This window comes from Diplotaxodon limnothrissa, linkage group LG2, assembly GCF_057381915.1.
Source record: "Diplotaxodon limnothrissa isolate DT_005_m linkage group LG2, D_limnothrissa_male_GT1.1, whole genome shotgun sequence".
Classification (NCBI taxonomy): Eukaryota; Metazoa; Chordata; class Actinopteri; order Cichliformes; family Cichlidae; genus Diplotaxodon; species Diplotaxodon limnothrissa.
The window spans coordinates 29,229,990-29,245,791 of record NC_140597.1 but is presented as its reverse complement, the minus strand read 5'-3'; the positions used below and the strand labels follow the sequence as shown (position 1 = coordinate 29,245,791).

Sequence of the window (15,802 nt, the reverse complement as noted above, 5' to 3'; positions counted from 1 at the left end):
GAAGTGTGCTATTTTGAGCTTAGTTCTTTGCTTGCTTGCAGAAAATTTAGACCTTTCCAGACACTCTGACCTGTGACAGAAGTAAAAGTCCAGATGTTACTGATAACATTAACAACAAAAGGGCCCTGGAACCGAGACAACAAGACACAATTGTTTCATCATTAATTTTTACTGTTTTCAGCTGGGCCGGGTTTTTTTTTTCCGAGGGTATCCATTAAAATGTGTGCTCTTTTGTATTTTTGCTTTTTAATGCGGCTTCTTATAATGGGCTTTATGTTCTTTAATTATTGTAAAACATTGCACAGTGCCAATAAACCAAACCTAACCCTGAGTTGACTGGAATTCACCATGTACAACAGCTGTTCCTTCCTAAAAAACAAAACAAAACAAAAAACATGTTAATGTGCCCATCAAGCATATTTGAGTAACTCTACAACAGTAAAAGTAATATTTATCTTAAAAAAAGAAAAAGAAAGAAGGAACACTAGCCAAACGGTAACTTCAGTGCAGTGAATCGCTCCCCGATGCAACTGATGGATAAATCCCAGGAATAGTAGTCGAACGCGGAAGAGAGCGGAGCTCAGATGGAATATGGCTCTCTCCAGAGGTTTGAGATGCTGTCAGAGGGTTTTCTCGTGGATACCTGTTCTTATTATCACCGCCGTTGTCTTGTGGTCGTATTACGCCTATGTCTTTGAACTATGTCTTTGTAAGTATGGCAAACTGTGTTGGTTTCCAACACAGTTTGATCGTTTAGTTACAGACACCGCAGACTACCGCACAGCGGTGTTGACATAACGTTATAGAAAGAGCAGGAAGTGGCTTCGGGTGTGTGCGTTCATTTACTTAATATACAATCAGATTCTCCTTAAACCTAAACTAATTTCCCATCTTCCCCTACAAGCTCAGTGGTAATTCCTGGTTTTATACCAAAACTGTTGTGCTGTTATTCCTCTTAGCTAAGTACAACCTGACAGTCTGGCTAGTCGTGTTAGCCGGTAAATGCTGTTTCAGTAAACAATAAACAAACTAGTGTTAGCCAAAACAGTTAGCTAGACTGTTGTCAGTCAGCCAACTTGGGTGTATTTCTGAAATCATGTTCTTGTTTTAACAGTTACAATCACCAATACACTGGAAAAAGGTAAGCTACCCTCTCGTCTCAGTGTAATGTGCACTGTTGAACCATGAACTAGAATAACACCGGGCTTGTTTCTGATATATTATGTATTATGGTGATTATTTCTTGTGCTTGCAGTGGCCTATTTGCTTTTATTTCATGTTTGCTTTGTGATGTTCTCCTGGACCTACTGGAAGTCAATATTCACCCCTCCTGCGTCTCCATGCAAAAAGGTCTGGAGAGCTAACCTGAATATCACCAATTAACTGTGGCCTATGCTGAATATGTTGTATGCAAATATCTGTCTGTCTGCTTTAGTTTCAGCTGTCATACTCAGACAAGCAAAGGTACGAAATGGAGGACAGACCAGATGCTCAGAAGCAAATCCTGGTTGAGATTGCAAAGAAGCTGCCTATTTTCACTCGAGCCCAATCTGGAGGTAAGCAGTGAAAGCATGTGAAATCATGTGAAATGTTTTTTTCTTCTAATTTTCTTTGTCCACCTTATTTGATATAGAGTTGTGGGGGGCAGCACTAACAATACAGGTATATTAGCCGCAATCCATCATCTCACACATAATCTGTGTTTGGTGAAAGGAAATGGGTGAGGGCAATTAGCTTTGTGTGCACTCCGGAGCATCTTCATCCAGAGTAATCAGCCAGTATATCTCTTTCATTAATGCTGATTGGTAAGACTTAAGTTCTGGGCTGCAGGAAGTATTTGAAGGGCAAGCTCAGCTCAAATGTCGTCCATTCAACTCGCCATCCTCTTGTCTCCAGCTATCAGGTTCTGCGACCGCTGCCAGGTGCTGAAGCCTGACCGCTGTCACCACTGCTCCGTCTGTGAAATGTAAGACACCCTTTCCTCCCCAATCTCTTCATCTGGAGATGGAGCTAGGCAATTAGATATTTGTTGGCCAGGGACTGTTGTGATAATTAGAGGATGTTGCTTTTGTTTGCCATGTCATGTCTTGAAGACATTATTCCAAAGATCAATCAGTGCAGAAGTTTAGCAAAGGGAACGAGCCGATAGCTGCCAGTGTACATGTTAAAGAAAGCTGTAAGAAAAGCTTGCCTAACATGAAACAAATGCCATTAAAATGATATAGAAACCTTGTCTTGCTTTTAAGGTGTGTCTTAAAGATGGACCATCACTGTCCCTGGTAAGTTGTAATCTCTTCCTCTTCGTCAGTGTTTAAATGGTGAAATAAATGTTTTGTTCTAAAACCAGAATGTCTTTTTCCTTTTAAGGGTGAACAACTGTGTTGGTTTTTCCAACTACAAGTTTTTTCTCCTTTTCCTTGCCTACTCTATGGTGTACTGTATATTCATTGCGGCAACAGTCTTTCAGTATTTCCTCAAATTCTGGGAAGTGAGTGTCATTCTTGCTTTATGACTCATATTCACAAGTTGTCATAATGTCATTTTGAAGTCCTTATAGTCAGCAGTATTGTATTTCCGCAAGATTCAAGCATTCTGTCATAGTTTATTCTCAGGTTTCTAGCACTCTCATTTCGCTCTTTCCCAGGGGGTCTTGCCAAACGGGCCTGCAAAGTTCCACGTCCTCTTCCTCATGTTTGTGGCTCTCATGTTCTTTGTCAGTCTCATGTTCCTCTTTGGCTACCACTGTTGGCTTGTGGCCAAGAACAGATCCACATTAGGTGAGAATTTGACGCATTTACTGATTAAACCCTCCTCCTTAAGAAATTGATCTCATTTATTTAATACATTAAGCACACATTAAATATGGTATGGAGAATTGAAAGGTTGACAGGGGAAACCTAACTAGTTTCATATCTGTTTTTTAGAGGCCTTCTCAGCTCCGGTTTTTGCCAACGGACCAGACAAAAACGGCTTTAACGTCGGCACGCGCAGAAATCTGGAGCAGGTATTTGGAGAGAATCGGAGATTGTGGTTCATCCCCGTCTTTACGAGGTGAGTTTGTTGTCAGGAGGCAACTCGTTGATTTCTATAATGAGGTGATGGCATTTTGGCATCTTTACACTGAAGTCTTGGCCCTATAGTTTGCAACAGAGTGTTGAAATACACAGAATTAATTCAGAGTGCAACGTGTGCCAAAGCCAGTACTCACAGAACATGATCTGGATCCTCACCAAAAGCTAATGGATACTTCCTCTGTTCACCACCACTTCTCCACCAGGTTCATGGAATTTGGCCTGTTAGTTCTTGCATAATGTTGTGGACAAAGAGGCTGAGCAAGTGTCTGTACCTCAGCTTACTGCCATGGTGGAGGAAGAGTTAGAGATCAGTATAATGATTTAAGTAGTAGACTGAATATTTGAAGTATAAGGGATATGAATAATTGATGGGGAACAATATGACATTGACTTCAGAATACAGAGTAGTTTTTACATCAAGCTGCAGTGGAGCTAATGAATAACATGCATAGTGAAGAATTTGATCAATGGTTGGAACTTATTTAATAGTTAACTGGATCTATAACAAGCTTCCATCTGTTTCTGTACCTCTTATATGTCAGCCAAGGGAATGGCCACTACTTTGCTTTGAAGAACCGGAGCTCTGAATCCCAGAACCCCTTATTAGCTAACGAGGACATGTGGGAAGAGTCTGATGATGGGTCTGAGGAGGGAAGCTTGGGTGAGTTTATTTAAATTCTGTCATATTTAAAATACACAGAGCTGAAAACGCCTTTTTCTCATTAATGCCCAATATACTGTATATCCTATTCAACTTATATCATCCAGGACAGCTGTCATGACCTGCTGGTCAACATATCTTCACAGTAGCACCTGATCCATGAAATATATGGCTCTTGGCTTCTATTTACTCTAGATGAGATTGCTGGTGCTAAAGACACAAGTAGCTTCCTTCCAAAAATAATTGGCTCTAATACTTTTGCATTTTTTTAATCCATTAAAAACCTCTTAAGAGACTTAATGCTTGAGTTTTTTCCAGAATGTTAGTATCTAATTACAGTTATCCTTTGTGTCATTTTGACCTTTGTAGTTGCTTTGCACTGTGAAATTTAAAAACAAAAATAAAGGGTGAGTCATGCGAGTCACAGGCAAATGCTTGCAGGCATCCGGTGACTTTTACTGTATTTTCTAAACAAATATTTTACCTACTCTATCACCTTCAGGTCTTACAAAAACAAGTAATAGTGTCCAGTGAATACTTGTGCTTTATAAGTTATTTGTGCCTGTCTCTTATTTATGTTTTTTATTCCTATGAAAGTCATATTTATTGCTCGAGTGTAGTGACAGAGAAAATATCCATTCAGAGACCCCGACTTTTCCGTAACTTGACTTTCCAAATATGGAATCCCTGCACTGAAACATCCAAAAACAAACGTTGTTGGAGGTCACACAGTAGGAGCAATAAGATGGGCAAGGTTTGTAACCTTGGGCTAACGGCGGAGGGGATGGGACACAGTAACGACACCATGCAACGGCAGATTAGTTCAATATTTGTTCAGTTGAAATGACCTGAAGGCTTCACTATAAACTGCTGCTGTGTTTATATTTTGCTACCACCTGCTGGTCACATGAACCACACTGTTCACTACCAGATGCATCGTTTACAACAAAACCACAGAAAAAATTAATTTACATGCTGATTTTTTTTTTTTTTTTTTTTTTTTTTTAATCATTCCAGCAGAGGATGTGGACCCCTCTGTTACCATAGAGATGGAGGAATAATTTACACTGGTGGAGACCTGGACTTGTATCGCACACACTGTGTATTGAGAGGTAAATCATTCCAAATCACAAGGACGTTCAGACACACCGAAGGGGCCCAAACAAGAGGATTAAGACCTGCGTTTGGACTGTCGTTGCCAACTCTACCCCGATGCTTCACATACTGATGAAAAAAGGAACTCATTGGATGACCAGTGGAAGCATCGCCTCTCATGTCATCATAAAATTTTATTTTCGGGGCAAGTCAAGTGTTTCCTGTTTTACAGAAAAGCAACTGATTTCTTTTTTTTAATTACAGAGAAAATATTTTGCCTGTATTTGTTATTCTTGACAGAGCACTAAACCTTTACAGCTTCTGTCTGGCAGTGTGCAATTTTACAGGTTTCTGTTTGAGAGTTAAGCTTACAGTGTTGCACCTTATGGTTTCTTTGGTGGGGGACGGGAAGGGAACTCACACTTGTCAGGCTCCAGAAGTCTCATAGTGACTGAGTTGTCTACAAGTTTGAGGTTTACAGCATTTAAACATAAGATTTGACTTAAACATATTATTAAAAAGCTAACTTAACCTGAGCCTTACTAACAAGTATTCCTGCTTTTGGAGTCAGTATCTCCTCGGAATGTATCCTCCTGCTCCTCATCATCCTTTTGAGTACTTTGCACCAACATCTTGGGCACTTCTTCCCCCATTATGGAGTGTTTTATCCTCCCTGTTGCAGTTCGAATGTCATTAGCTCAGTGTCTAATCACAATGGTGACTGTAACAATAAGACAAGCATAAATTTGGTCATAGTTAGACCTGATTACATGTTACATCTGAGTATTATGGCAAACTTGATATGTCTATCTATCAGTGGAGTCATATTCTGAATAGACTGTATATCATGGCTTAAAAGCTGTTTGCTACATTGATTAAGAAGGATGCAGTGATTGGTTAGATTTATGTCTGGGGTTTGAGCATGAGATTTACTGAGACTTTTTTTTTTTTAAATCTAATCAGTCTTTTTTTATCATTAGCTATCCCTGGGAAGATAACACTTTGGATGCAGGGGATTAAAAGTTGCTTTTGTTATAGACACAAACATGCATATGAGAGGGCATAGGGTCTTCTATGTCTGTTTTTGATCTTTTTAGATAAATACACTGTACATATTAACTGATCCTCATCAACAGGTTGGTAGAGGGCAGTGATCTTCTGCAATATGTTCTGATTATTATTATTTTTTTTACCTGTGTTTATGTATTTTAATACCAATGAAAGCTAATCTTATTCAGACTGCTTTTGTGTATTTAGACAGCGCACCTGGCAGGAAACCACTTCTTTAACAAAGTAAACCTATTTATTCAGTCATGCATAAGAAGTTGGGTTTTCACCAGATGTGTGTACAGTTGTATGTTGAAGCTTAAACTTTTTGTCAGATCAGTTTTTTCCCAAGTTGAGTGACCTAAACTAAATGCTGCTCATATCTGAGAAAGGCTTCTGTTCATTCTACTGAAACTGTAGGTTATTTATCAGGGATATGTGAAAGCTTGTATAAAAACATTGAGAAGGATATGGCTGTTGAGTGTATCATTTAGTCTTTTGTCTATTTATTGTTATAAAAGTCTGCCTTTTTTTTTTCTCTCGTGTATCGAGTTTGAACCATACCTGCTGCAGGCAGTGTCTGTATATTTTGTTCTATTACCGGTAAGTGAACTATTGAAGTAACATACTTTAATCAAACAGAACATTTACAACTTGAGAAGGCAGGAGTTCAATGTTGCTAGAGCACATGTGGTCCCCTCTTTAACCCGTCTTTGGAGTATGTGATTGTGGTGCTTCCCTTTTTCCATCACGTCAAAACTACCAATAGTTTCATTTGCTGTTCTTTGTAAACAAATATTCTTTATTGATCCAGCAGATGTTGTAACATGCAGAATAAAATGATCCAAGTTGAACTCTTTACATGGTTCTGTGTAGTCTTTTTATAGTATGACTATACACAGCATAGAATAATATATACATTTGATTAATTTGATATCAGTTTTTGAACTTTGTAAATGAGAAGCAGTACTTCGCACAATGAGGAGAACATGACAAATACATTGCAAAATATATTAAAAACCAAAACTATTTGCAGATCATGTTCCTCGGGTTGTCCTCCATTTAGTCGGTGCCAAAGTACCTCTGTCCGAAATGTGTTGGAGCCACCGGGTGGACTTCTGTGGTCAGAATTGTGATATCTGGGAACTCCTGGATTATAGATTTTGCTCCTAGAAGAAAAATGTACAGTTGGTTCACTTTCTGTCTGAAATCTAAGCCACTGATGTGCTGAATAAACAAAAGCAACTAGCAGCCAAAACCTGAAGCTTTTCTGAGGTAAGACTGCTATGCAATGCCAGTTCATGACCAGGATGGAAAAAAGCAACCATCTTATTTCCCACCATCTTCAGCTGTACTGTGGTGAGGTTAAGCACAGCTCAGGTAAGCTGATAAAGGGGCCTAAAGCTTAAGAAGCAACAACACTGACATATTCTCACTTTTTAGGTTTATACAGCAAACATTAAAAAGTAGATGCATATTTACATGTTCACCTGTTCCAAAACAAAATTATTATTTATCTGGCATTTGGCACTGTTTTTGTTTCTACCAACCCCCGAGGGGAATAATCTACCTTTAAGTCCACTATGTTCATCAGCTACTCCACTTGCTACCTACTGTGGCTTTTAAGTGCTTTTTTATTAAAGGCAGTTGTCTGCTGTAGCTGCAAATGGATTGAGAATGAACAAACACTAAACAATGAACTGAAACTCACTATAAAGTACTGACTAAGCAGAGCTGCAGGGGATCCTGTCAGTTCATTACAACTCCTTTAGCACTGTCAGATACACTGTTAGTATAAAAAATACTAATTATAGATTATTAAAAATAATGTAATGGTAACACACAATGGTCTCATTCCACATGACAATAAGATTACCAACATTGGTGTCCAGGAATCACTTGAATCATCTACTTTATTATTAGGTACATTTTGCTACATTAAGTTGGAGCCGCTTTTGCATAAGGTGCTGGAAAAATTCATCAGAGATTGGAGTACAGCTAACTCACTATCACTGTCTCTAACCAGCTTGAGATGACTTGAGCTTTGAGCTCCTGCTGTGTTATCCTGCTGGAAGCAGCCACCAGAACATGTGCACACTGCGCTTATAAATGGATGGAAAATGCTGACACTACCATCCAAATGTCGCTGCAAAAATAGAGACATTAGACCAGGTGATGTTTTTCTCAGACTTCTATTATCCATTTTTTGTGAACTTGTGTGAACTGTAGCCTCTGTTTTCTGTCCTTAGCAGACAGGAGTGGCACCCAGTGTGGTCTTCTGCTGCTGTAGCCTATCTGCTACAAGTTTTGATGTGTTGCACATTCAAAGATGCTCTTCTGCATACCTTGGTTCTAAAATGTCTTTTTTTTTGAGTTGGTGGTTCCTTCCTCTCAGCTTAAAGCAGTCTGACTTTTGACATCAACAAGGCATTTTAACCCATAGAACGCCTGCTGACTGGATTTATTACCTTTTTAGAACATTCTCTGAAACTCTAGAGATGATCGTGTGGAAAATCCCAATAGATCAGCAATTTCTAAAACACTTAGACCAACCTCCTTGACACCAACAACCATGGAATGTTCACTTACATCACCTTTCTTGCCCAACTTGACATTTCTACATGAATTGGGTTGGTGACGTGATTAGCTGATTACATACTCGTGCCTGTGAGTTGAGCACCTGGGTTTGATTACCTGGTAAAAGGAAATGTCTTTAAAAAGGCTTCATCCCCTTCAGAGGATTAAATAGCTTTTTATATTTTAATGGCAACATGTGCTTAATATATCAACGTTTCATATATTTAAGTGGAATAAATCCATTAAACATCAAAACAATCTGGCCCAAGCTAAAGTAGAGAAAACTATAAACGTGCAGAAGTTACCATAGTTTACTGATGACTGCTGAGCAAGACTTCAGATCAGCAGCGCCACAGAACCTCATTGTTGTTGGCAACAGTATTTTTTATATAGACACTGATGCAGCAGAAACATGAGTGGAGGAGCAATAGAGGACAAAGTGTGTGATCTGGGAGGTAAACAAAACCGAGCTGGTGGCGACTGCACTTGTGTTGAGCTGTCTGGCTTACCATGAGGTGTGGAGAAGAGGCTGAGTAGGATAATATGTTTGGGTTGGACCCTGTGCTCTTTCAGCACCCTCACCGCCTCAATCACGGTGTTCCCTGTACCTGCAGACACAGAACAAATAAGGTTTGCTTCACATTCCTGCTTATAATGACAAATTTGCTGACTCATCTCAAGAATATGTGACAAGTCGTAACAGATTCCCAAGACAAACTAGATAATTGCATTTTTCCCAATTCAAATATATCCAACTCATGCATTATGAGCATCTTAAAAGGAAAGGAAAGTGATTGTGTGCTGATTGATGTGCCCATGAGTCTGGACAATTGACAGGCTTTAATTTCACATCCAGTTAGCATGCATCAATGAAACCATATGTTCCATCATTCTGACATTATAAAATATACCTTGAGCCTAGCTTGGTCACTTTTTTTTTTTTAAAGCTGAGAACAGAAAAATGCTGCTTTGTGACACAGGGAATCCGGGGCTATTAAGATACTATTTTTGTTGGCACTCATTATGTTATTCAGCAGCCTGGTGGCTATCTCCCAGGCAATGTATAATTAGCCCCATGAGAACTATAATTATCAGAGCAGTGTGAATGGGCCGGCGTGATGTGGAAATGCAGACTTGGTGGTGAAGGTCAACTCAAGGGAGATTTTCCAAAATGAATAAATACAAAAAACTTTTTTTCTTTTTACACTTGCACAGAATTGAACATCTCTTGACATTTACGTGCTACTGAAGGTGACAAACTGGAGTCACCAGCAAGAAAAAACGAGCTCAGCCATCTTGTTACTTACTGAGAATGGGGTACATGAGCAGCACTTTTCTTCTATACACATCTGGGGGGAACTTGGCATAGTAGACCTTGGCTTTCTGTGTCTCTTCGTCACTCTGTATGAGGATCTTGCCAATGCGGATAGAGCGGCAGCAATCACGGAGACCCTGCTCCATGGCCTCACCTGTGAGAAAGCACGTGAAATGCAACTGTGGTTGAAAGGTTGAAATATATTTGTTGCTTAGGGTTAGTTTTGTCTTCATCAGCGGGGATTTCCAGCAGACCTGCACCTACATGTGTGTTGCGTCTCATTTCTCCAGTAAGACACGCTCACGCCATATCGGTTTGTTTGAAATTACAAGAATAATTATCAGCAGCGCTAATCATAAAAATACATTCCGGATTTTCCTAAACCCAAAGTCACCTAAAAATATTAAAGAAATATAAAGACATGGCTGGTGCCATTTAAAAAACAAGCAAACAAACAATGCTATATATAAATGCAGAATTGCCCGCTTTCCTCCACAACCACATAGAAAAGTTCACACACTGGTCACACTGTAAAGCATTCAGTCTTCATTACATTACAGCGCTCTACCATGACATGCTCAAAGTCAACCCACGAGGATGTCAAGACATGACTGTGGTATGGAAAACAATAGAACCGGTGTTTTGACTTAGCTGATGTGTTACCTTTAAGGTACAGTGTTTGAGTTTTATACTTCCTGTGTTTTATTCTAGCATGACTGTCAAAAAGGCAAAACAGGCTTTGCAGACAGCTATGGTAACAGTCTCATTAAACCAAAAGGATAGATAACAAGTGTCACTTCTGGTTGTGTGGTCTGCTGACAGCGAAGCCTTCAGAGACTGTGCTCTCTACAAAACTAAAGACAAATAGCTGTCTCAAATGCCTAACATAACGTTTACACAACGTAGTATTCAAACAAGAGAGTAGTTAGTCTATGATCCAGCGCAAACGATAACCGAGCAAGAGCAAAACAGATGCACAGTATGAGTACACGGTTTCATGGAAGACTTATGTGTACCTAGGAAAGACACAAATTTGTTTTGATAGGTGTGCTAGAGAAGGTTTAACTTACCACTCCTCATAATGCTGACTCCACAGTTGCCTCTTTCAAACTTGACACCCTCATACTTGTACCCTGAGGGAAAAAATGAAGCAGAAACAGTCACAAAATGTAGCTGTTCAGAAAAAGCCCACACAGTCATATAATGCTGGGAGTTAAAACACTCAAACACTGGAGCCCACTGGTCAGAATTCAGAACTCTGTTTTTGTCTAACCTAGTCTTTACACCTGAATAACGACTTTGTTATTACAGAGAGATCCTCCTCACCTGTCGGTGTGGTCACTGTGCACTCAGAGTAGGGGAGCTGGTTCAAGCCCTCTTCAACTACAAGCCTGATCTGGTTTTTTACAACACAAACAGACTTTATTTATAAAATCTTCACACTCTTACAGCATACTGTATTAAAGTCATGATCTTACCAGTCGGTCTGCACAAAAAACAAAATCTCCTCTGCTGGTTGTCCTGAAAATGTAAATATGAGTTTGATTAGATCATTTTAGATCAGGGGTTGGCAAACTTTTACTATGAAAAGGGTCATTTTCAAGCAATTCTTAACCTGTAAAGAACATCTGATATTTGCAATGCCTATTTATTTAAGCCATTTGTTATACAGTCATGTGAAAAAGTAAGTTTCCCCATGACAATATGTACTTCTTTGAAAACTTAAAGGATACCCCATGATTCAATAGTTTATTATTTAGCAGTAATTGTTTTCTGTATGGCGTTTTAAGTCTCTCACATCATTGTGGAGGAATTGTCGCTCACTTGTGGCGCACTTACAGTGCTAATTGTTCATTGAGGTTTGCAGGCATTCATATATGCACAATATTTTTAAGGTCCTGCCACAGAATTTAATTAAGGCTGAGGTCTGGACTTTGACTGGACTGCTGCAACATCTTTATTCTTCTCTTTTTCAGTCATTCTGTTGGAGATCATTGTCCTGTTGTGTGACATCAAGCTTTAGCCCATGGCCTGACATTTCACTGTAAAATACTTTGGCATATGGTCGACTAAGTGACTGCAATATGCTTAGGTATATAGCTGCAAAATAAGCTTAAATCATCACCCCTTCTCCACCATGCTTTACAGCTGGTATGAGGTATTTGTGCTGATGTGCTGTGTTTTGTTTTTCGGAAATGTGAACCCTGGCCCAACATTTTGTGGTTTGTTCAGATCAACTTTGAAACAACCCCCTCTGCTAGGTTATTTTTAAAGAGAAGATGTATTCTCCTGGCAACCCTTCCAAGCAAACCAGACTTGTTCAGTCTTTTTCTGATTGTACTGTCATGAGTTTTATCATACTAACTGAGGCCTGTAGAGTCTGAGATGCAGCTCTTGGGAGTTTTTACAGATTATCTGAGCATTGCATGGTTGTTAACACACACCTGAATGCTCCAGACCAGCAAATTGCCAAAATGTCTGCTTTTACAAAGATCCTGACAGTTGATGATGATCAGACTATCAGCACTGCATAGTCCTGTGGAAACTCTTTTTTACATGACTGTATGCATGTCATTTTTTAATTCTTATCATGTGTTAATGAAGAAGGCACCAACTATTATTTGGATGTTTGCCCATCAAAATACCAATAACAGTAAAAATGCAAATCTTTTACTACATGTGACTACTTTAAAGTGGGCTATTCATAATTAGTATTTTAACTTTTCGTTTTCATTACAATAATATCATTTTTGTTGCATTTATAGTTCCTAATGATCTATTTTTTAAGATACATGCGTCTCTGAGCTGGTTGATACTCAGCACTGCTCTGATTCAAATAATCTTATTACTGCTTCAATTTCATCTCTTTTTGTGTGAACAGACGACAACTATTCCTGTTTGTATCAGGTAAAGTAATACAAGGTTATAACTACACAAGACATCTTAACAACTGTAAGATATGTTGGTTCTTTTGATACAATAAATTATTCTCTCCTTGAAAGGCTTAAAAAATGTTGTAGCTGAACCTGTTATGATAGTTACTATGACGTTTCCTTGAAGAAGCATCACTTGTTTTAGTCACAGGTAGAGCAGGGCGATATGGCCAAAAATATTTATCACGATATATATTTGAAAATTTGCGATAACGATATAACTGACGATATAATTGATGCGAGACAAAATACAACTCCACAACATTACTAGCGCAAAAAGACAACCTTCCATTTATTTTCACTTAAACAAGAAGCTGGTTTTTATGTACATTAAAGCTTTATAAAAATGTAACAGTGCAAATGCAAATTCCTTGCTGAAAGTTTAACCAAAAGGCATTTCCAGTAGAAATGGGCTGACATATCCTGAGCATAACCATGTATAATATCCACTGACGTTAAAAAGAGGTGCTTTGCAACATTAAACTGCAGTGTGCAGTACGTATTTTTCGGACCATAAGGTGCACGGGATTATAAGGCACATTAAGCGAAACAAAGCAGTCAGATAAATCAAACTTTATTAAACTCATTCTTCTTGCTTCCTCCACTTCTGTACCATTGATTCATTAATGCTGTATTCTATCACAGCTGCTCTGTTCCCATGTTGTTGCAGTATATTAATGACTAACCTCGTATTGTGGATGGATTATCTCAGTTGTTCTTCTGACTGAAGTTTGGTCCGTTTACAGCATCCTGCCATGCGATTGCATTTGTCTCTAACTATCAGAAACCTTAACGTTAACTTTTTTAAGTGGAAAAGTGTTAGTGTTTGTCCTCCAGCTTCACTGTTTATATTATGCTAACATAGCTGTGTTGCTAGCGATCACGTAGCACATCATTAAATACCAGCTAGCCCAACTTCAGTAACCCTATAAACGTCACTGCTGTTTAGTTTCCTGTCTTCATTTATGTTGGAAGTGATAGCAGAGCTGTATGTTTGATTTTTTTCAGAAATCTCTCAGTCTCTCAGTCAGAACATGCTAGCGAAACTAGCGAGCTAGCTTCCTGCTAACTTCTAACTCCGTTAAATGTAATAAATTTTGTTTTCATGGATGCCTGGAAGTTAAACTTCATAGTTACACCTGGTAAAGCAGCAATGCTGATCGTTTTATTAAAGATGAAAGAATTTAGACAGTTTTTAACTCTCAGTGATGCTGCAGTGTTCGTTTGACCTGAAGGTTATGGAGTTTAGGACCCAGATTACTCCCAGATTTAAGAGCATCTTAGTCCGACAATAACGACGGCCGCTTGCATGTTCTGCAAAAAAATGTGCTTTGTCGTGTATCTGACGGACAAACACCAAACCAGTTCCACATCACTGAAGTTGCACCATTTTTACAAACCAATTCTGGTTCATTTGTTTCACTCAACAATCGGCCATGTGCGTATGAAAACAAAGCCACTGCGCATGCGCGTTTTACTCATATTCTATCGCGATATTTCATTTTCCTATCGTTGCCTAACATTATACTGGTATTACCGTGAACGGTATAATATGGCCCAGCCCTAGTCACAGGCATGGACAATATTGCACATACTGTAGTTTCTTTCACCATGTTGAGTCATCATTGAAGCTATATGGGTCATTTCATATCAACTGACTAAATCTGGAAAAAAATCCCAGCCTGAAAAATTCCCAGGGTGATCATGAACTCAAATTTGCTACATAAAGTGAAGGTCGGAGATATTTGGCCAAAAAAATATGATTTACATAATTTAAGTAGCTCTGTAGATATAGCTGGTTGAAAATGCCCCCAACTTAGATAGATAGATAGATAGATATTTTGTGACTATCTATCTATCTATCTATCTATATATATATATATATATATATATACATACACACACATTTAAAAAATAAAAAATATTTATATGAAAAAATATCTATTTTATGAGTAAACTTATAACAATATAGAGGTAAAATGTTGCAGTTTCTTTAATAAGAAGCGTGCCCCCCCCTTCTAACATTTGAAAGGAAATTGGAGATGGTCAGGCTGAAAGCATTTCTCTGTGCGCCCCAGGGTGGCTGTGGCTACAATGTAGCTGCCATCACCAGTGTGTGAATGTGTGGATGACTGGATATGTAAAGCGCTTTTGGGTCCTTAGGGACTAGTAAAGCGCTGTATAAATACAGGCCATTTACCATTTGGTCATTTGACATATGTTTAAAGAGTGAGTTATTTAAACCTCACGCTTTGTTTTTCTAATATTACATCAAGATCTGAGATGTGCTATACGTTTGCCTGACCTATCTAATATCACTGCAAACTCTTTGACTTCCCCTGGAAATTTACATTCCATAAAATTTTTGGTAAGCTGCCTTTTTTGGCATACCTTCCTGGTTTTCTATTATAGTTCCAGTTCAGTGAAATGAAGAACAGCTACGTTTTTCCATTTACTAATTATAGTTTTCTACAGAGACCATAAACACAAGTCTATATTTTATATAAGGCTCGTTACTTGCTTTTGTACCACAACCACTATGCATATGGCCTGTGTGTCAGTAAACAAGAGCGGGGGACTCACTTGTCTCTGATTATTGTCTGTAATTCACGGATCTGGTCATTCAGAGGAAGCAGCTTAAGCTGGGGTCCCAGGTTGTCCTGGCTGTCAGGCTGTGTTGTGGCATCACTTGGTTCGGAGTTGGATACTACTGCAGGCACGCTGCTGTTACTGTTTGCAAACCGAACTTGCTTCATTGGGTGCTCCTGGCCACTGCTCACATTGTTCAGCTGCTGATTGTGGCATGGCATCCTGAGTAAAAGCAAGAGATATCTATGCTAAAGTCAGCTAGCTTCTAACGGTACTAACGGTGTGTCACAAGGAACACAACGTGCTCTGCCGTTAGCTTCAACTCTTAAACTTCGAGTAGCTACTGCACAGACACCCGCGTTAGGACTTCACTCGCAGATGTACAGACACCGAAACAGGTCGTGTTAAAAACAATTCCTTGCCAAAACGCAGCGATTAGAAAACCTGCTTGCCTGCTAGCTTTGACACGACGTTAAAGAAGGCCGGATATGACGTACCCGGCGTGTTGCCT

At 39.0% G+C, this 15,802-nt stretch overlaps 2 protein-coding genes across 2 annotated transcripts; one reads left to right on the top strand and one right to left on the bottom strand.

Annotated features, from left to right (window-relative positions):
- The first annotated feature begins 584 nt into the window (after positions 1-584).
- zdhhc15b (zDHHC palmitoyltransferase 15b) lies at positions 585-5,120 on the top strand. The gene is made up of 11 exons (XM_085370153.1): positions 585-709; positions 1,115-1,141; positions 1,256-1,350; positions 1,436-1,556; positions 1,897-1,966; positions 2,247-2,279; positions 2,368-2,488; positions 2,645-2,777; positions 2,925-3,051; positions 3,617-3,735; positions 4,753-5,120. The coding sequence occupies exons 1-11, from the start codon at positions 592-594 to the stop codon at positions 4,794-4,796; spliced, it is 1,008 nt and encodes a 335-aa protein (XP_085226279.1). The 5' UTR covers positions 585-591; the 3' UTR covers positions 4,797-5,120.
- Positions 5,121-6,691: 1,571 nt separating this feature from the next.
- On the bottom strand, positions 6,692-15,761 carry uprt (uracil phosphoribosyltransferase (FUR1) homolog (S. cerevisiae)). Its single transcript, XM_085370161.1, has 7 exons — positions 15,286-15,761; positions 11,248-11,290; positions 11,096-11,165; positions 10,840-10,902; positions 9,762-9,923; positions 8,964-9,062; positions 6,692-7,046 (listed from the first exon to the last, which is right to left on the bottom strand). Exons 1-7 carry the CDS (start codon positions 15,510-15,512, stop codon positions 6,940-6,942), a joined length of 771 nt encoding a protein of 256 aa, XP_085226287.1. The 5' UTR covers positions 15,513-15,761; the 3' UTR covers positions 6,692-6,939.
- Positions 15,762-15,802: the final 41 nt, after the last annotated feature.